Consider the following 22,273-nt stretch of genomic DNA (forward strand, 5'->3'; position numbering starts at 1 on the left):
ACGAGCAATAAAGTATATTTTAATATCAATAAGCAAACAAAATAAGATTAATAAAGGCATGGCAAAGACATAATGGGTGGGTCATGGGTGTTTGTAATGCCATTATTAACACTTATATAAGCTTATAAACACACAATAATGTTAATAAGCATCTTGTAAGGACTTACAAGGTCCTTATTTAGTTAATTAATGGTTATTACAAGAACCTTAATATAAAGCGTTACCAAATCATTTAATTAATAAAGTTTATCTCAGCATTTTTGTTAATTTTATTTGTTTTGGTTGTAGTTTATTTATTCCACATTTCAAGGCTCCAAGGAACGATACAGGAAGTCATTCCTTCCTTCTGCAATAAGACTATACAATTCATCTACCTCTGCCAGAACCAACATTACTGAAATGCACTAAATCTATGCACTAAATCTATGCACGACACTTTGCTATGTTATTAATATTATTACTATTATTATTATTATATATACTGTTGCTGCCATTATTACTATTATTACTATATACTGTAATATACTACTATTATTATTATACCGGCCTTACCAGCCTTATTTATTATTATTATTATTATTATTATTATTACTATTATTATTATATATTATATATCATATTATTTTACTTATAATTACTTTATTTATATTTTTCATTTTATTTCTATATTGTTTATTATCTATTATTACATATTATATTATATATTATATATAATATATACTGTACTATTATTATTATTATTATTATATACCGTCTAGTCACTATAGCTTTGTTGCCATCATATTACCAGTATAATTACCTTCATCTTGTCAACCATCCTACCAACCGATGGTCTTTTTTTAACTTCTTAAGTGTCCTTGTTCTATTCTGTGTTTTTTTCTATTGTTGTTTTTATTTATGCTACCTAAGTATTTTATTCTATTGTATTTTATTGTACTTGAATACCGAACTGCTGTGACAACCGAATTTCCCTTCGGGGATGAATAAAGTAATCAATCTATCTATCTATCTATCTATCTATCTATCTATCTATCTATCTATCTATCTATCTATCTATATATCTATCTATCTATCTATCTATCTATCTATCTATCTATCTATCTATCTATCTATCTAAACAATCTCCCTCTAGCTCTTCTTTGCTGGGTTCTTATCTGATGCCTATGGATGTGGCAAATTGTCAAAGAAGTGATGATGTTAAAGGAGTAAAATCACATGATCTGATCAACTGAGGATGTAGGTGATTTTACCATAGGTGGCCGGCGTCATGAGGAGGTGATTTAGGCAAAAAACAACAATTTTGACAGAAAATGACTTAGGCGATTATTTTAAAAATGTGACGATTTTTAATTATGACCTGACTGGACCACTGTTTTTTTGGATACAATAAGGGAGACTGGTAACTGGAGATGGCAGTAATGCATCATCATTACTAACGCCAGCTGCCGTTAAAGATCCAAAGAAGAAGAAGAACTCTGTATCCCAGCATGAATCGCGGCAGCATCCTGATAATCTCACTGACGGCCAGAGGGGAGGCCTCTTTCCATCTAACTACATCAAAAACTTGAGTGCTTTGTGGACATATATTGTGGTAAGTTTACGTCGCTATACATCATGTGTTTGTTGACCAATGTGTTTTGATCAACAAACATCGTATATTTGCAGTAAAGCAACCCAGTTTAGTGACGGTTGGCGTAGCTAGGTAACCAGCTGCCCATCCCGGCGCGAGCTGCACCAAGCTGCGGCGGTTAGCTTCCCGGTGTCCGCGAGGAGAAACCTCAGTGATGGGTAATATTACCACGTAGCTTCAGCTGTCAGACCTTAGCAGTAGGAGCGGTAAGGTTGTTTATGCCTAGCTAGAAACTCCATAACCACGAATATAGCGTTTTTTAAATAGCCTACGCCAGCTGGCTAACGTTAACTTAACTATTTTGCTTTGCCTCTGCTAGCTTAACTAAGTTAGCAAACATGAACTAGTAGCTTTAGTTTACTGAATGCTGAAAAGCTAGTGAGCTGGGCTTTCCAGTATCTTCTATCAACAGCTCAGTGCGGCTTGTATATGCCTGATGTGCATCATCATGTCCTGTAATCGGCTTTAGGTTATTTCTGTCAGTACACTGAGGCAATCAGTAAATGTTGCGAGCGAAGTTAACGTTATCTTGTGTTCAGGGGAGTGTCTTAGATTGGCTATTGATCTCCACAGCGGTTTACTAGCGTGAGTTGCTCTGTCCCATAGTGCTTAATCCTTACAACATTATAATGAATGGGATAATAACTGTGTCATCATTCTGTTAAATCTGGGGACTGTCATTTACAGAAGAGGACTGGGGCCAGGTGGGACAGAAAAATAATGAGAGGAGGATTTTTTTTTCATAATGCAGTTCGACAAAAAAGTCGAAATAACGAGAATTAAAGTCGAGATGTCCAGAATAAAGTTGAAACACAATTTCGAAAGAAAAATCAAGTGATGAGTATGAAGTACACTTTTTGTTTTCGGTAAAATTCGGTAAAGATATTCACAGATTCGTGTCAATAAGTCATCAGAGAAACATTTTTTTTTCTATCCAAAAAGTTAGGTAGACTTCAAGCTACAACCCTATTTTCAGAAATGTCATAAAATGAGCACTAACCATAATATTTAAGGGTATAGTAGTAAAAAAGAATCCCCGACACTTAAGCTATTCTTGGTAGTAAACTTCCATAACTATTGTTTTGGAGAAACTCTGTTTTTATGTCATTTATTATTTTTCATACATATATTGTATTATATATGTATTTTCTCAACATGGTATTTCAACTTTATTCTTGACATTGTATTTCGATTTTATTCTTGTCATTTCGACTTTTTTCTCAAAGTTAATAATGATATTTCTCCTACCTGGCCCTAATCTTCTTCTGCAGTCATTGGTGCACGTAGTCTTGATTACTTTCAACCAATCTGAAGTGTGGTAAGATTAAAAAGGCTTATTAAGTATTAGCCAGTCAGTGGATGTAAAAGTTATTAGAATTCCCTTTCTCCACTTTCTTTTCCAGGCCTTCTAGTGTTACAATGGAGCCATCGGGAAGTACAGCAATGTCTTCATCGAGCAACCACACCCTGAACTCAATTGGCGGTGGCTGTCCATGGGAGGTCAGCGACAAGGCCAGACTGTGTCGCTTCCTCTGCTACGGCTCGGAGGAAGACGTATACACCGCCAGAGAGGAGGGTCGTGTCAGCATGGAGAGCGCTGGAGCTCTGCTGTCCCTGCTGCAGGAGGGCCGAGGTCCTGAGGTGGTGGAGGAGATAAAAAGGTTCACTCAGGATGGGCGAGCTGTCAGACTCGGCCCCTCCTTTTTTGCCTTGGCTTTGTGCTCCCAACAGTCGGAGCTGAAGACCAGACAGGCAGCGTTTAAAGCCATGAAAGAAGTTTGTCGGGACCCTGCCCACCTGTTTTCTTTTATCCAGAACAAGAAGGAATTGAAAGAGGGTATGAAGTGTGGTATTTGGGGACGGGCTCTGAGGAAAGCAGTGTCTGACTGGTACAATGAGCAGGATGCTATGTGTCTGGCTGCGGCTGTGACCAAATGTAAACAAAGAGAGGGATGGTCACACCAGGATCTGCTAAGGCTCTCTCACACTAAACCAGCTAATGAAGGTGAGTTTACACAGACCCACACGGCGGTTTACAGGGCATGGGCAAAAAAATCATCCACCTCCTATTACTGCCTTGCACTAAATAACTTGAAAGATCCCAAAACAATTTTATATCTGTTACTCAAATTTATATTTCATGAACCTTTTTGCAGGCTACATAATGTACAGGATCAGCAGGATCATATAGGATCAGCAACATAATTGCAAATTAGAAAGGCAGCTAAGTTAAATACTAGCCTGTCCTTAACTTGATGCTGACATTTTTGTTGGCTAACACTCCTATAATTTTGTCGACTAATTGATTTGTTGATTTAACCAAGATTTTACTCATCAACACTCGTTTTCGCAAATGTTTAGATCCTGCCAGTTGAAACAATCCTATGCAGCCATCACTAGAATGAAATTCTAATAGGAAGTATTTTACTAAGTATATTGTTGAAGTCTAATCTTTATCTACAACTGTGCAGAAGTGCCAGGTTTAAACAGAATGAATGGACATGCAAAAAAAGCTTCACAGCATTTGAATATTGATCTAGAATTTGAATGCCAAGCCTTTAAAATGAAGCTGTGAACTATTCAGTAAAGCCCTAAATCTTACAGTCATCATTGGACTGATTTCACTAAGCAACAACAAATGCAACAGCAACAGGAGTGAAAATGAGAAGTGAAAGTGTTGAATAAACAGAAAAACTCCAATAGAAAGGGAAACAATGGTGACGGCCAAAGTACATGGGACGCGGCACTACATGTCTGTTATAGCATTCCCACAATGAAGCTGCTTCACAGACGATGGACCCACATGAACCTGTGTAGGCCCCGTGGCTCATCTCTATTTTTAGAGGTGGTCCTATTGTTGATTTTCTCTTTGTGGCTATGTGGCTCTCCAGCAGGTAAAAACTACATAGAACTGTGTAAAAATCAGTGTAAAAATGATCAAGATTAATACCTTATTGTACCAGAAGTATTGCAAGGCAGCAGAGCAACCTTGTGGGTGTTTTTTACATGTCACATTAAAATCAATCAATCAATCAATCAAATCAATGCATATCCATTAGAAATGTAAGAAAAAATGCAGAGGCAGTAGCGGTCTCACTTTAAGGAATATACTGGATATACTGGTATGATATGAAACCAGAAGATTTAATGAATCTATAGCCACCATGTGTCAGGATATCCTGTCAGGAAGTTGTCGAAATAATGCTGCAAAGTTCGGCTATTTTTTGATGTTTCATGGTGTTTTTCAAAGCGGTCATGTGACCTCTGACATCATGCTATCTTAATGAAAATAGGCTCTCTGGTTAAGTTAATTCTCATTGTGGAGAAATAAAAAGACTGAAGTGAGATGAATAGACTGATCATTTTCTCTTATTTGACAAAACAATTATTGATTGAATTTCATTTTGTGGACACAGAATGCAGTTAAGCAGTCAAAAAGCAGTATATTGTATCACAATACTTACCATATCGCAAAATGCTTAAAATCGCAATAATATCATTTCGCGACCCAAGTATCAGATCGCATTGTGGGGCCCCTTTAGTATCCATAATCCTGTAGGGAAAGGGATCCAGTTAATTTATTCAGTACCAGTGAAAATGGCCCACACTTCCAAACCATGCATAACCAACTGCATTATCACTTAGTAAAACTTGTCAGCTGACAGCAGTCACATGCTACAAAGATGGAGTCTGTTTAGCAGATTAATAACGTCTATGTGAGACAAAAGGCACTCCAAACTACAACACAAAAATGTAATCAAATTCATGAAAAAATCAAACTGAAACTTTCCCTTTTCACTGCATTGCGACCAAGTTTTATCTGTTATATCTGCCCTGACCCTGTACATTTGTGAACCTTTTCTAAATATCTGTAATATATAGGTTTTATAGTTATGAGAAAGACTGTAATGGTCAAATCTTTTGTGTTTTCAGCAATTGCCTTGATCAGCAAATATGTAACAAAAGGATGGAAAGAAGTTCAGCTTGCTTACTCGGACAAAGAGAACTCAGAAGAGGTTGCCAAAGTGCTGTCGTATCTGGAAGTGGTGGAGAAGGTCAAGCACAGTTGTGATGAAACAGAGGTCATCAATTTAATAGAAGAACACAAACTGGAGAGGGAACAGCTGCTGACAGACCACCTGAAGTCCAAACAGGTGAGGGGGCAAGTTTAGTCATAGTGAGACTTTGCATTGTCAGTACATTTGTCATGTGTTTTTTTTTTTTTTTTTATCAATTGAGCAAGAGGATATGTGTTTTTCTTTCCCCCTTGGAGGTATGGAGAGCTTTGTTGAAGGAAATGCCTCTCCAATCAGTGCTAAGGATCTTGGGTAAGATGACATCCGACAAAATTCTTGAACCGGGAAGTTCAGAAACACAAGCTGTATGTGACAGAATCCAGAGCGAGACGGAACTCACAAAGGTAGAACACGTGGTCTTGCCAATTGATTTTACAGTTACAGTGGTATGCAAAAGTTTGGGCACCCCTGACCATTTCCATTATTTTCACTTATAAATCATTCGGTGTTTGGATCAGCAACTTAATTTTTTATTAGACAGATGCAAAAATTTGCTCTACTCAATACTGATGTGAATTTTCTGTTGGGGTGTCCTAATTTTCGCGAAAGTCTAATTTTGTTTTGATGCATATTGCACATCTTCTGTTAATCCAATTAACCTAGTTTCACTACTGAAATATTACTGTGTCCATCAGTTATTTGATAGATCAAAATGAAGTTGCTGATCAAAACGACCCAATGATTTATAAATGAAAATAATGGAAATTGTCAGGGGTGCCCATACTTTTGCATACCACTCTGTTTTTTGATTAAAGATGAGTCTGTGTATTTGACGTCTCTTTTGAAATCACCAGGCAAACCTCCACCCCTTCAGTATACTCCTGTCTTCTGAAAACTACAAAAGAGGCCAAGGCTATCAGGGTAAAAGAAAATGGGAACCAGACAGCAGCATCCTCAAAGCAATGGACTCTGCCTTTTACAAGAGTTTTATGGTCGGTTCTTTTTTTATTTTAACAGCTTTTCTGAAATCATCAAGGCAGACTCCAACCAAAAGCATTCGCTAACACATAACCTCTCTTGCTGTTGCTGTTTTGTCTCCAGAATGTGCAGCCTGTCGGTAAACGCTTCGTATTGGCGGTAGACGTGAGCACGTCGCTGAGCAGCATTGTCCCAGGGACGTCAATCAGCACTGCTGTCGCCGCTGCAGCTATCACCATGGTAAGACAATGCTGTAGCTAAATATCTACACAGTGTTTGGATAATTGTTGTCCCAGTTGGAAATGGAACAGCTGCGTCTCTAAATGGGGCTTTGGCCGTCCCTGTCTTTCGGGGCAGCCCGGGTGAAGGAATTGATCTGTTGACACATACTATGAATTCCTGCGAAATTCCTTCCGCAGTGCTATTATTTCAGTCCACAAGCCCTCCGGGAGTTATTAGCCGAGAGACATGCCAATTGTGATATGTGCATTACTCACAGAATGCCTAGTTGTTGTTGGTTTTTGTGATTGTGATGTCATGCTTTCCTTTTGATATTTGTGTCTGGCACAGATTTTTGCAAGGACTGAAGCAGACACGCATGTGCTGGCCTATTCTGAAGGAGCTTTGGTTCCATGCTCTATCTCTGCTGACATGACCCTCGCACAAGCAACATTTGAACTGGTTAAGGTAAGTCACAGCATCAAAGAATAATAGAGATGCACCGATTGTAGTTGTCTTGGCTCATTTCGATTTTGTCCACTTCTGAATTTCTACATTTCTAAAAAACTATAATTGGCAGCACACAGAAAGAAAATTGAATTGTGTGGTCTTAATCAAACAATGACTATAACATTTTCTCGAAAACTACACCAGGTTACAGGATAAGATCCTTACTCACATTCAAACCAATCTCAAAGTAAACTAGAAAAGTGCACTCAAAGTGCGGATCTCCGCCAGATGTTGAGAATCTCCAGCATGGCATAGCTGTGGTTGATCTGAACCCCGCATTTTAAAAGTTGTTTTGTTGTCATTTTGCAGACAGACCTGACAAAGCGTAAGTTCAGACTTTTTACAGACCAGCATTAAAATGTCGTTATTTTGGCATACAAGGCAGATTCGAAAAAAGTTTTGACCCTGTGTAGAATAAAAATAAAATGCTTAAAAACTGACAATAAAATATACTGTTTTTATACAGTTTCCAATTGAATATATGTCACAAAGGATTAGTATATGATCGCATTCTGTTTTATTTACTTTTTAGACATTTATTATTTTGGAATCGGTGTTGTATTTTTGATCTTGATAAAGTCACAACGAAATGAGTTTACTTTGGCAAGTGTATGTATTATATTATATTAACTCCTCCTGTCTACATTATTTCTAATGGCCAACAGGGGGCGACTCCACTGAGTACAAAAAGAAGTCAGATTGTTCAGAGGTCTATGAGAAAATTAACCTACTTCTCACTTGATTTGTTACCTCAGTAAACATTTTTTATAAAGCGTTTATGTTTTATGTTCTTGGTATGCTTTAGGGCAGACTTTAAACTTTAAAATGGGGAAAATATAATGTACTGATGCCTAGTTAGCCTTTCATTGTTTGATATTTCTGCTTTCTTACTAAATTTATGCTATCTTTATTTACCTATATCAGTGTCAATAGACTCCACACTGTGCAAGAGCAGAAGGATAAACTCTTCGCTGTCAGTTACCAAACAAGCATGGCGTTCATATTGGCTTGACTTTAGTTCTGTTTCTGACCTTTTCCACCATACTGTATGTTCCAGATCCCAGGTGGGAGCACAGACTGCACACTTCCCATCACATGGGCCACAGAAAACGGAAAAGCTGTAGATGTGTTCATCATTCTGACCAACAACCCACTGTGGACGTTCACTGCCAGCCCTGTGGATTCTCTAAAGAAACATAGACAGGTACATTTATTCATTTTTGTCTGCTCTGAGAGGGGATTTAATTGAATCATGTGTTAAAGATTGTTTTAGAAAAGCGGCTGACACAAATGCAAGGTAAAATACATTTTGATGGGCACAGACTTAATAAGGCAAAATGGGATGAGGTGCCTTTTCACATTTATATGAATTTTAAGCTGATCAGTTTCTACAATGATTATTGGACACAAACATTTTTTTAAGTTTATGATATTTCCCTTTTTATAATTTTCCTTTATCACAGTGAGGAAAGTGTAACCTTTTGAGCCCAAAATCCCAACAGTAACCCCAACCTTATGTGTGTATTTACTCAACAGAAATCAGGAGCTAATACCAAGATGGTGATGTGTGGGCTGACTTCCATCGGACACGCCATCGCAGACACGGAAGACAGGGGTTTACTGAGCATCTGTGGCTTCGACCTTGGAGCTTTGAGCGTCATCCGTAGCCTAGCCCAGGATCTGATCTGACCAAGTATTGGGACCCATTCTGTTTCAATTGTATAGTTGGAGCACAAAAGGAAGGCACAAAGTGTACCAATGTGGCTCACTTAGCATGTAGAGTGCCCTAAAACAGCACTGATCCAGAAGATGTTGACATTTCCAATTCCCATTTCTCTTTTTGTATTATGTCGCTTACAAATCAATTGACCAAGTGTCCAGCGGGCTGGACAACACTCTGGAAATGTTATGTGCATATTTTTATTTCTAAAATTTGAAAAGAAAGTTATAAGACATGGTATGTAATTGCATATCATAATGTCAAAGAGCTGCAAAGTGCAAACAGCACTGTGTATGTTACAGGGATAGTTTGGATTTTTTTGAAGTGGGGTTGTTTGAGACACATCCATAGTCAATGTATTTCATGTAGTAGATGGTGGTCAGTACGCCCCCAGTATGGTAGAAGTCAGGCAGGAGTACCAACACAGAATCCAGCAATGTACTGGCTGCTGTGAATGGGGACATTTCTGTATTGTAGCCACCTAAAAAAAGCATATCAGTTCAAGTGTATGCCAAATTTAGAATATTTTCACCACTTGACCTTGCCATTAGACAGACCTTTCCAACATGGTACTGAAGCCATGGCACGACTAATCCATTGTCGCTTCAAAGTCACTGGATTCCATTGACAAAACCAGTAATTTTACCTTGTGGAACACTGCTGGTCTACTGCTGCCTCAGTCAGTTAGTTGTTTGTGTTGTTGTTTGGCTTTGTGTTAATGTATGACTTTGGTGTTTCAGAACTAACCCTTTAAAACATCAAAGTAACCGATTGAGGCATCAGTAGACCAGGGACTTCCATGTTCTGTGAGGTAAAATTAATGTTTTGATCTAGAGGCTTGAAAGAAAGCATTGATACCAGCTTCAGTTCCATGTTGGAAAGGGCTCTCTGACAACCAGGTAAAGTGGTGAAAATATTCTAAACATAGCATACGCTTATACCCTTTATTTTACCAGATCTGGTTCCCGTCCAGTTTGGAGCCGGTGCTCGTGCTGGTTTGCGGTTGGTTCAACTTGTGAACCAGCTCTGAACCTGTTTGCTTTTTCACAGCCACGTCATTACGTCACTGTTAACGTCTGTATATGTCTCCGTATAATAGCAACGGCAGACTACATGTCTCTACAACACATCTGTGCTGCCCATTTTGATCACTATGGGCGCCGAATACATTCTTGTTAACACTGAATGTAAGATGTTAATGTTGGACTAACGATGGCCAGCTAACGTTTGCATGCTAGCGATCGCCCGCTAATATTAGCACACTAGCTCGCCCGTATCAACCACATTGCAGTTAAACAAATCAAATAAATGAATGATACACGTTTTAGTTGGTCTGTCTTAAGGGAATCGATTTGGTCTTGTTGGTCACATAGCCCCGCCCCCAGCCCCTGACGTAGCCATTTGCGATTCAAGACCAGCAAAGAGTTGGTGCCGGTGGAAAGCCAAGGAACCGTTTGCAATTGTGCACCGGCGGGGAACCGGCTCTGGTGGAAAAGCCCTATTAAACTGAAACTGATTTTTTACATTTTTTTATTTTTATTTTTTTGTCCAGAGTAGTATATTAGTAGTATATTGCTTAGCTACTGTGCCGGTACTCCTGCCTGAGGTTGGGGCGACTGTCATCTACAATAGATAAAACACAGACTATGTTTCAATCTTTGAAAGATCCATTCTGTCCCTTTTAAAGTGCATTGGTGGTTCTTGTTGAGACACTAATCCATTGGACAATAAATTCCACTCATATATGGAAAGATGTTGGCAGATTAAATAGGAGGAACCATGTAAGAGTCAGAATGTTTGAGGCTTAGTGCAACTGTAGGTTTATTTTAAGTTTCTAGTATGTATCTATGGTTTGATTTTAGCAGGTTTGATATGATGGTAGAGGCATTTTACATTTTAAAGCCTGCCCCACTGTCTTTTGTAGCATTATTATAAATAATTAACAGATGTATTGTAAAAGAGAGGAGTTGAAAGAAAGCACCAAAAGTCGAGATAAAAAGTATTCTGCTGACTTTTCAAATTCTTGATTTGGTTGGTCAGAGAATATTTTTTAAATGCTAATATTCGTGTCTAGAATACCATTTACACATCTCTTGCCTTTAGCCTAGGTACAATTGTTATTGTATTAACATTTGTTTTCCCTTCAGACTATTTTCTTTTGAAACCGAGTTGTCTGTTTTGATATTTTGTTAAATTTATCCTATAAATTAATACCCTTGGTGCTCTTAGATGTGATGAGACATTTTGGGGGTATTAAATGGAATTTTCCTTTGTGACACAAGAAGGCCAATGTTTGGGGCTGTAAGTCAGTTTACTGTAAATTGGAAACATTTTTTTTCTCATATTAGCCTGAATTCTATGCATTGCAACTCTTTATTTCACTGTATTATTATGTCCAGAAGGACAAGTCATAGCTACTTAACATCTGTTTACGGAGCCTGAATCTGCTAGCACAGTAATATTTCTGTATTTTTTATTTAAGAATGTTCGTTATGCAAAAACTTAACAGATAACTGCTACCTTCCTGGGAATAAAATGAACTGAATGTACTTTTGTAAAACATGTAACTGTAGAAATTTGAAGTACAATGCTTTATATTTCATCAAACAGAATAAATACACAGTGTTTTAGTGTAATGGGGCCAATTTATTTTTGGGGAAATGCAAGTAAACAACTACAGTGGTGCTTCTTGTTTTAGTCGACAGTAATTACTGACAGCATTCACTGAACTTTAAACTCATTAATTCTGATATAATTCACACTGTATGAAGAGGAATAAATTCCTGACCATGTGACTGTGAAGGATTCTTTTCCACACATTGCGATGCTGTCAATTTAAATGGTGAGACAATGTCCACTGTTTGGCAAAAGGTAAAAATGTTACAAAGCTAAAATATTTGTATTATAAATCTGACCCAAGAGAGTTATTCTGAGGGATGGTAGTATAGTGTTTCATCACCATGACTAACTTCTTCTCCATCATATTGTCTGTTGTGCTTAACATGTAAGGACTTGACTGTAGTGGCAATGTAAACCCCTAATAAACACTTTGCTGCTCTTCAACTATTGTGTGTTTGGATTACTATTACACATCTGTGGCGGTCCCATTCTGTCAGAGGGGCAGGCGTTGGAAAAGAAGGCAAGTTTTCTAGCATTATAACACCTTACCAAATTGTCAAATAAGTGATGATCTTAAAGGGGTAAAATCACATTAGAGGGCACCTTAGAGGGCATTATAACATGTTTTCCACTGGAAGGGCATTTAATCACTTTTTCTCCATTTATATAAACCCTAGAGGGCACTTCATCATGTTTTCTCACATTACGGACACCCTAGAAGGCACTGCATCATATTTTCTCGACTAGAAGGGCATCTCAGTGGGCACTTTGTCATGTTTGCTCCATATAAAAGCACCCTAGGGAGCACTTTCCGAGTTTTTCTTATTAGAAAGGTACCCGAGAGAACACCACAGATTAAAACAACTGTTAATAGATTATAATGATAACAATATTTCCTTTTAGGGATATCACTGACTATGGAAGAGCCCTTAAGCAAGGCACTGGTACTCTTCTTGTGTCTGCCGGTGCTGACTTAACAACTAGTTATTATTATTAATAATGAAAGGGTTTCAACGTCATATTTAATTCGAAGTGGCAAATGTCTATTGTCATCTTTAAACCTCTGAAGTTCAGGAGATTTTGATTCAAATTTGTCAACTTCCTATGCATTTGTTTCTGTCTGTGTTTAGCATCTTTCAATCTGTCCTTACATCACATCCATGGCTCCTTTTTCTTGACACAGACTTGGCTATCAGTCAGATTTTTCATTTTATTTTAATTAACAAAGTAAAAAGCTGCCAGGAACCGAAAATAAAAACAAAAGACACAGGTGTCTTTGGAAATGTACCTTCTATTTTTTTTATTTATTTTTTTTTACCATTTATACACTCAAAAACAGAAGAAAAAAATAACAAATAATAATAGTACAAAACAGTCTATTTGCATGTAAATTGAAAATAGTAATAGTTTTCATTGTAGAAAGAAAATTCACATTTTAAAAATGGTCTAGAAACATAAATGGCACACTGAAAGCTCCTATGATTGCACTTTCAACTGGTTTTCTCAGCTTGTCTACATATCATATATAAATAAAGTTATTACTGTAAATAAAACATGTGTATTTTCAATAAATAGATGGACTCCAGAGGGTAAACAGTCGGTCTAAGTTTGATTCAGGCATCTTGCGAGGCCACACAATGTTGATAACTAGGGGCCTCGCAAACACACTACATCAAGACAAGTGAAGATGGCGGATGTGTTGAGTGTTCTTCGTCAGTATAACATCCAGAAAAAGGAAATCGTCGCCAAAGGAGATGAAGTTATATTTGGAGAGTTCTCCTGGCCGAAAAATGTCAAGACCAACTACATAATCTGGGGGTATGTCAGTGCTTAAATATCTATAATCTCTTCTAAAGGCCCGCTACTAAAGCTCATCGGTGCCTTGTGGTGCCTGTAACCACGGAGGGCTCGCTAGCTTGATGCTAAGATGCTAACCTAACTCCTCTCCTCGCTACTGTACTTAAAACTTTAAGCACTCTTTGGTTACTTAGTCGTGCTACCTTAGTGTTGTGTCATTGACTAGGCCACCTCTTTTCTAGCCTCTATGTGTTTTAATTTATATTTTTAAAACTTAAAATACGTTGGAGAGGTGTAGCTACAGCTCAACTTGCAGTAGTGATGTGATGCTAACTAGTTAGCGATGTTAGCTAACATTGATGTTCCCATGGTGTCAGCGGTCATGTGGAAAGTCTTGCCTTTTCATTATCATTCATTGTGACTATAAACAGCATTGTTGACCCTGTGAAAAAGTAAATGTTGTTTATGTAACGCAAAGAAAAAAAGGGTTGCAGACGGACTAGTTAACCACATAACTGTTGATAGTTCCGTGTCAACTGGATTTCAAAACTAGAGTTTGAGCAAGTAACTTAACTATATAGACTCCATAATATCGTCACCCTGTTAAAATAATCGCCTAACTAATTTTTTCAAGTTTTGCAGGAAACACAAAAAACTTCACCAAAAGTGTAACATATGACATTTATTGATCATTTCACTCAAAAAGGATGTAACAAAGGATGGCTATTGACATAGTAATAACACTGTGTGTAAATTATGTAACTTAAGAGAAATAGATGACTTAGGCAATTTTTTTAACATGCCTTTGTGACTTGAGCAAGATATGGTAACACTTTATTTTGATGGTGTCTACATAAGAGTCACACAAGCCTGTCATAAACATGACATGACAAGTATCATGAGCATTAATGTTACTTCAAAGTGTCATTAATGTTCATGACACATCCCATGTCATGTTTATGACACGCTCATGTCACTCTTATGTAGGCACCTTAGAGTAAAGTGTTACCAATGTTAGTGTCAACAATAAAACGCTGATAAACTAAACTGATAACTAAACAATCTCCCTCTAGCTCTTCTTTGCTGGGTTCTTATCTGATGCCTATGAATGTGGCAAATTGTCAAAGAAGTGATTATGTTAAAGGGGTAAAATCACATGATCTGATCAACTGAGGATGTAGGCGATTTTACTTTAGGTGGCCGGCGTCATGATTTAAGCAAAAAAACAATTTTGACAAAAAATGACATAGACGATTATTTTAACAGTGTGACAATGTGGAAAGTCTTGTCTTTTGATTATCATTCATTGTGACTATAAACAGCATTGTTGACCCTGTGAAAAAGTAAATCTTGTTTATATAACGCTAAAAAAGAAGAGATAGATAGATTGCAGACGGACTGGTATGCAAGTTAACCACAAAACTGTTGATAGTTCCGTGTCAACTGGATTTCAAAACTAGAGTTTGAGCAAGTAACTTAACTATATACACTCCTTAATATAGACTTGAGATTGACTTAAAGTGCAGCCTGCAGCAGTCTGTGTACTTTTTTAGCTATGTGCCTTGATGGCTAAAGTTGAGGTTAAGTGATTTTTCTGTTTTTCTTTGCTTGTGTTTCTACTTTCAGTACTGGTAAAGAGGGCCAGCCCAAAGAGTACTATACTTTGGACTCTATCTTGTTCTTGCTCAACAATGTGCATCTCCCCCATCCATCCTATGTGCGGCGAGCTGCAGTAAGTGCTCTGGAATAACTATCAATGTGCCTCAATCTGTCAGTGCCATTATTATTCAAAGACTATTGAACCTAGTCCACTATTTCAGCCTATTTTTCCCCCTTCACTTGTTGTTTATAGACAGAGAACATCCCTGTTGTCAGACGACCTGATCGAAAAGGCTTATTGGCGTATCTCAATGGCGAAAGTTGTAAGTAACTCTTGTGACATCTGTGGTGCTGTATGTTGTGTTTCTATTGTGTGCAGGAAGTTTGTAATTAGTTAGTCTTTCTTCAATATATTAGCACTCTGTTCTGATTTCTTATTGCTTTTGATTCATCCCTGCAAGGAGAAGCCTAGCTGTAATTGGTCTAGTTGGTAACACATTAAAGTAGTGTCTGATTTTGTCTTTTCACAGCTACATCGACAAGTATTGACAGAAGTGCACCTATAGAAATAGGTTTGCAAAGGCCAACACAAGGTAAGCTCTCACCATATTTGTTGCGTTAAGTTTGAGGAGCTCATTCCACCAGCAGTTATGCATATTTTGGTATTAATTGTTGTTATTGCATCCAGTTCAATTGAAGTCAAAACACCTTGATTAATAAATTATATTTCAGTGCTTTATGTAATCTGCTATTGCTGCAAATTGGTAGATATTTTCTCTTAAAGGATTAGTATCTCAGTCAGCAAAGTAGATACAAAACCGAATTGACATGTGTGCAGATAAATAATACCACTGTTCTGCTTTTTTAGTCAAAAGAGCAGCTGATGAAGTATCTTCTGAAGCCAAAAAACCAAGGATTGAGGTAAGCTCATGAACATGAAATATCTTCCACAACACATGTGAGTCAGTGGAGCTTGGGAGTATTTACTCCCTTATCTCTGTTCCACAAGCAGGAACAGTTCCCATTCACAGAGAGTCTATAACTGATAAGAGGTTTTTTGCGGATTACAACAACAGCTGAATAATCAATAAGTTCCCCTATATAGAACCAATTCAAATGTAAGTATGAAGCTATTGTCTCATAAGGTTTGAAAGCACATTCAAATTGAATAAGACCAATTTTTTTACAATAATGTAAAAGAACAGAACTATTTATTCATATTAATTTTTGATTAAAGGCAATATGCTTAACAGGTTTTAAAGAATTTAACATCACCAAGACAACATGTCTCCAGAGTACTAATACTAAATAAATGATATTGTAATAAACAAACGTTATTGTAGTGGCTTACTTGGCAACCAATGTTACTATCTGTTTTATTCTGTAGTTTGCTAATGTTGTGCACACTCATTTTTTCTCAAAGGATGAGGAACGAGTGCGTCTGGATAAGGAGCGTCTGGCTGCCCGTCTGGAGGGCCACAAAGAGGGCATCGTGCAGACTGACCAGATCAGGTACAATGGACTTGCCCCAGCTGCATTTATACATAATGTGTCTTCAATATGAAGCAATAATCTCTCCACTGTAGACTATTCCCCCACTTGAATTAGTTGTGACATACCTGTCCTTATTGACTGATGAATATTAATGTCATTGCTGGATTTTGGAAGATTTCCTACATAATGACAGCAACAGACCAGATTCTCAAATCAGATGAGCTGTTCAAATGATCATAACTTCTCTCCTCCAGGTCACTGTCTGAGGCCATGTCAGTGGAGAAAATCGCAGCCATCAAGGCCAAGATTATGGCCAAGAAACGTTCCACCATCAAAACAGATCTGGATGATGACATAACCCTGAAGCAGAGAAGCTTTGTGGACGCTGAGGTGGATGTCACCAGAGATATCGTCAGCAGAGAGAGGGTCTGGAGGACCAGGACAACCATCCTCCAGAGCACTGGAAAGGTCAGGGTTACTAATGATATCCAATCAGGGTTATACTTCTCTGCAGACAGTATTCTTGGTCCCTTTTGGTGGTGTCACGATTTTGATTCTAAATTGAAAATCGGCTGAAATTAGCTTTCAGTTGTGACAAATTGAAAATTCATCCTACCCCACCATCTTCCGTGCCCGCTACTGCCCCGGCTGACTTGCATGCATCCTAAGAAAAGTCAGATGTGTCGGAAAAAATTCTCGCACCTTACTGAAGTCACGGTGTGGAACAATTGGGCCTTCCCCGTGAGCTATGTAAACAATGGACTTCATGGTGCATTCAGGGACATCTCGTAAACGCTGAGAAACTCGAGCTGTTGTTATTGGCTTTTTGTTGTTTAACACTTTGGTGAGATAACGTCTTATTACTGTTTTGCAATCCCCACTGAAGCGTTTTCCGTCGCGTTATGGAGCCATTTTTTGCATAGACAGCTGTTTAAATCACACAAATATCTGGCTGAATGTCTGTTTTGAACTTATTTACCGCATGTTAATTGGTCAATCAAGGCTCAATCAGGTCTGTCTGTGCGCTTCACTCTGCAGCTGTCCGTCTGCAGCAGCTGAGTGGACAGCAACGTGCTGAACTGCCTTCAGCAGGCTGACTGACAGCAGAAATGTACTGAAATTACTGAATTACTGAATTGTTTTCATCTTGGCTTCATGGAAATAAATCAACAATGTATATATTGATTGATTTTATTTCTTCGCCCACTGTAGCGAGTGAGGGGAACACAGGCAGATTGACAGCGTTGATCAATGAATGTAAATGCAGTTGATACGTTCAGAACACATATACAGCAGGATATTTGTGCAATTTAAACAGCTGTATATGCATATGCATGATGCGTATGCATGACTTGACGTGTGAGAAAACATACGGGGTCTCCATGAAACACTTTCAGTGGGTATTGACACATTGAATGGAATGGAATCCTATTTGATCTGTGAGACAAAAATGCGGCCAGTGGGGATTGGACTTTAGTATGATACATTTAAAAACAAACAAAAAACAGCCAGTATGTTACGCACCTGTTTTTTCAAAAATGTTTTGCTGGAAAGAAATTTTAAATTGAATCCAGTCGAATCTGGGATTTGGGGTGAATTTCCTTCATTCTCACCTGCACATTAGCTTGATCTTGGGCTTCAATATATGTCCTGACAGGGTCATTACACAGATTGTAAGTGAGTTTTAGTAAACAAACAAAACCCACACACAATATTTTATGTTGGGCAGGCTTTCTTGCACTGTGGGAGGAGTGTCGTACTTTGTTGCTCTTGTAGTTACCCACAACAGTGATGTGGCAATGCAGCATAGTGTTGCAAAACTTTTATTTTGATCCTAGGGTGTTTTCAGACTTGGTCCAAAGAAGACTTTACTGAAAGAATATTTTCAAACAAACCATATATATATTGCAAGATATTTAATGTGCCATTTTTCTAAACATGCAACAATGCCATCAAACACACTTTAGAATGTTTTTTATTTTATTTTATTTTTTACCAGAAAAACAGTTTGCAGTATATAACTGTTGTGAACTCATTGTTGTAGATTTAGTTACTCACCAGAGACACATTTCAGACCACCATTTGGAGCTTCAGCCCCAAAATGTTTACATGTCTCATTTATCAAGTCATGCCTGCACAAGTGTGAGACAGTTTATGATGAAAGGTTTTAGTGAAAATGCATGTCTGAGAAGTGGTTGAGCAAGCCACTGGATAAATGAGTTGCACAAGTTAAGTTTTGGATTCTTCTTTCACTGTGGGGGATTCAAGGTAACACAGGCTGAGTAAATTATTTAAAACATATGACATATTCTTTTAACTTCTTTTCCACTTTACTGCACATACCTGAGTTTGAAAGCAGCTGTTCTTTTGCTGAGCTTTCAGGGGCAGTGGCCTTGGGTTGTGGGAAAAACTTCAAGACAGCCCGACTGTAAATACCCAGTAAAAAACCTCAACCACTAGATGGCAGCAATAGAATTATTTTTCATCCTGTGTGCATTGACTTTCTGTATGCTTAGAACAATTAATCTGGCAGCCTATAAATCACTTTCTAAATCTAATGTTGGTAAAAGGTGACCAATTCAAATATATATATATATATTAAGCTGGACTTTTTTCACACCTTAAAGTGTTCTTCTTTTTTTTTTTTTTTTAAATCTGAAACAACTGTGTAAAAGAAAACTCAGAATATTTGCTCTTTGTTGTACTATGTTTATTACTATGATACCTGGTATGTGGGACATTATGTTAACACATATCACGCTGTAAAGGACTGTGTTGCCTAAAGACATTAGTTGTCAGCAGTTCCTATATGATGGGACTGAAATTTGTTGAAGATTACACATTAATGCTAATTTGAGTGTATTCACAGTGTTTTCTTATATAATCTTAAATAGGCTACTTTAAAGCACATAGTAGATGCTGCAGATTAATATAATTTACCTTTTATCATCTAAACCTTTTCGTCTGGTGCCATTAAACCTTGATGCGTTTCACTTAATGTTCACCAAATGAAGAGGGAAGCAAGCAACAAGTGTTCAACTCATCATATCTTTTTACTGTATTGCACCTCTGCAGAATTTCTCCAAGAACATCTTCGCCATCCTTCAGTCAGTGAAAGCCAGAGAAGAAGGGCGAGCACCGGAGCAGAGGCCAGCACAGAACACTACTCAAGTGGTAAGAATGCAGTCTGTGCGCTGCATACATGCTTTATGTATTCCCGTCATAATTATAAGGGTGCAGCTGTTTAATAATACAGCATGACTCGGATTAACCTGCCAATTGCTGCTTTTGTTGTCGTTAGTAGTTTTTAACTCATGGGAGACCCATTCAGTATACACAGATGAAATATTCAGAGTTAGAGTGTATAAGACTGAATGCCAGCCATTCCCATGCACAATTGTCTCATGAGTTTTCGCTGCAACTTTTGAGTTGATACCATTTGTTACATAGTTTTGATGCTAAATCTAACCATTTTTAGCACTTGAGAATTGATATTTTCCTCAAAAAATCCTCAAATACCACATTAACACACCAAGGGCTTGAGGAACATCATAGACAAATCTATGCTGTGAGCGCTTCTGCTCTATAAGCCGCTGAGAAACCCCCTTATTGTCAATATACCTAGCTATATATCCTTCTGTTCTTCTTTCTTGTGGTTGTGAAATTTCATGAGGCTATGATGATCCTAGAGGTCACAACAGGTCATTTTACATAGGGAGGTCAAATTTCCAAAATGGTTCTGACTGCAATAAAATACTATATAATGGGTAGATAGAGAACGTTTTCATTGAGATATAAAAATGCTTATTATCTTTTTATTAGATATAAAGTTAAGCCTAACTTTGGAGCGTTTTTTGACCAATAGCCAACCATCATTAAGTGACATTAACGGTTAAACGATGAAATTAAAATGTCGCGGTTAGAATCCTGTAGTCACATTTTTCAGACCTTGAGACGGATCCAAAATACAATTAACAGGCCAGATCTCAGTACAGCACTCAGCTTTTCACTGGACGGCACCAGCACAGAAATGTGTCTGAGCTCTCTGTTTGTTTCTCTAAGGGTTAAAACAATAGCAAGTCTATAAATGAGTCAACTGACAAGTATGGAAAGTAATAAATTGCTTGGTTTTTCCAGGACCCGTCCCTAAGGAACAAGCAGCCTGTCCCTGCTGCCTACAACAGATACGATCAGGAGCGATTCAAAGGGAAAGAGGGTGAGTTTGATTTGTGTGTCTCTTGCTAAAAAAGGTGTGTGCATGCATGTATGTGTGGCCATTAAGGAATACACAGTTGCCTGAAAATTTGACTGTGGGTCAACAAAACTTAGAATCCAAAGAAGTTGGGACATTACGTACAGCAGTTCATAAGTTGCTGATCCTTATAATCGATTGAAAACTGAACTATAAAGCCAGTTCAGTATACCTCAAGATATACTTTTGTTATTTCCGCTATCTATAATCAGGCTAAGCAGTAGTTACCACACTTTGCATCTGTGCAAGCAACTCAGCAGCAGGCTTTTGCTCGTAACAGGGATCAAGCCTGCTGCGAGAGATGAGATGATATAAAAAAAAAACAAATGCACCTGCTTTGTATCATACAGACACTATTGTGCAGGTTGCATTGCCATTTCATAACAACCTTTAAATGTAGGCCACATTATTTGGCTATTCAAAACATAAGCCCATATATGCTAAAATAAATAAATGATAAAATGTTAGTCCGAGTTCAGACTAGCATTTTAATTAGACACGTTATATTTTCCTGTTACGTCCTTGTTGGGGACGCATCAGGGCGAATCTGCGCTAATACAGGTGTATCTCAATAAATTTGAATATCATATTAAAGTTTATTTATGTCAGTAGTAAAATTCAAAAAGTGGAAATAACACATTATATAGATCCATTACATGCAGAATGAAACATTTCATGTCTCAATTTATTTAATTTCTTCTAATTATAATGATTATGGCTTAGATTTAATGAAGACCTAAAATTCAATGTCTCAAAAAAATGTAATATTACAAAAGACCAATTTTAAAAAGGATGTTTAATATGGAAATGTTGGCCTCTGAAAAGTATGTCCATCTATATGACTCAATACTTGGTTGGGGCTATTTGACTTGAACTACAGGAAATTGACTTTTCCATGTTATTCTAATTTCTTGAGATGCACCTGTATATGTGGTCAAACGCATCCTGGACCACCTCGGGAAGAGCTTTGAGCGATCTGATCTCAATGTGCCTTGGACCCTGTTAACACTTTGTTTTAAAATGTGTCTTGGGCGATCGGATCACAAGTGGTCAGCGCTAAATCCAGTGTAAACAGGCTCTCAGTCACGTCAGCTCTCACTGAAGCAGTAATCATTCAGTTGGTTACATTTGAAAGGGATTCCACTTAAAGCACATACTTCCAGTAGGGATGACATGCAATGAAATTTCAGCAGAGTTGAGGTTAAGAATTTATTTCGAGTAAGTGTAAAAATTGAAGATGCAAACTTGTTACAGAGTTATTTTGGAATTATATTTTATCACACTTGTTCTTTTGAAAATAACCCATTTTGTTTTGCCAGTAATCAGATAATTATTATACAGATTATTTGTTGTTGTTTTTCTAGAAACTGAGGGTTTCAAGATCGATACCATGGGCACCTACCACGGCATGACCCTGAAGTCAGTGACGGTAAGAACCA

The 22,273-nt window shown here is 37.7% G+C and overlaps 2 protein-coding genes across 2 annotated transcripts in view; both read left to right on the forward strand.

The window, feature by feature from the left end:
- The first annotated feature begins 1,439 nt into the window (after positions 1-1,439).
- Positions 1,440-11,828, forward strand: ro60 (Ro60, Y RNA binding protein). Its single transcript, XM_059344398.1, has 9 exons — positions 1,440-1,591; positions 3,034-3,635; positions 5,564-5,784; positions 5,904-6,050; positions 6,501-6,638; positions 6,748-6,864; positions 7,195-7,311; positions 8,411-8,557; positions 8,890-11,828. The coding sequence occupies exons 2-9, from the start codon at positions 3,050-3,052 to the stop codon at positions 9,040-9,042; spliced, it is 1,626 nt and encodes a 541-aa protein (XP_059200381.1). The 5' UTR covers positions 1,440-1,591; positions 3,034-3,049; the 3' UTR covers positions 9,043-11,828.
- Positions 11,829-13,357: 1,529 nt separating this feature from the next.
- Positions 13,358-22,273, forward strand: part of cdc73 (cell division cycle 73, Paf1/RNA polymerase II complex component, homolog (S. cerevisiae)) — a 29,019-nt gene continuing 20,103 nt past the window's right edge. The window contains exons 1-10 of the mRNA XM_059344399.1: positions 13,358-13,510; positions 15,116-15,221; positions 15,342-15,411; positions 15,619-15,681; positions 15,957-16,009; positions 16,512-16,600; positions 16,837-17,050; positions 19,658-19,756; positions 20,720-20,798; positions 22,199-22,263. Of these exons, the coding sequence (XP_059200382.1) occupies positions 13,380-13,510; positions 15,116-15,221; positions 15,342-15,411; positions 15,619-15,681; positions 15,957-16,009; positions 16,512-16,600; positions 16,837-17,050; positions 19,658-19,756; positions 20,720-20,798; positions 22,199-22,263 (969 nt within the window). The 5' untranslated portion in view covers positions 13,358-13,379. The remainder of the gene's footprint in view (positions 13,511-15,115; positions 15,222-15,341; positions 15,412-15,618; positions 15,682-15,956; positions 16,010-16,511; positions 16,601-16,836; positions 17,051-19,657; positions 19,757-20,719; positions 20,799-22,198; positions 22,264-22,273) is intronic.

This window comes from Centropristis striata, chromosome 11, assembly GCF_030273125.1.
Source record: "Centropristis striata isolate RG_2023a ecotype Rhode Island chromosome 11, C.striata_1.0, whole genome shotgun sequence".
Classification (NCBI taxonomy): domain Eukaryota; kingdom Metazoa; phylum Chordata; class Actinopteri; order Perciformes; family Serranidae; genus Centropristis; species Centropristis striata.

What these genes read in the sequence shown, in the direction of transcription:
- ro60 (XM_059344398.1), top strand. Translation starts at nt 3,050, where the DNA reads ATGGAGCCATCGGGAAGTACAGCAATGTCTTCATCGAGCAACCACACC. An exon ending in CACTAAACCAGCTAATGAAG is followed by an intron (nt 3,636 to 5,563) that starts GTGAGTTTACAC and finishes TTGTGTTTTCAG; the next exon opens with CAATTGCCTTGATCAGCAAA. An exon ending in CTCTAAAGAAACATAGACAG is followed by an intron (nt 8,558 to 8,889) that starts GTACATTTATTC and finishes TTTACTCAACAG; the next exon opens with AAATCAGGAGCTAATACCAA.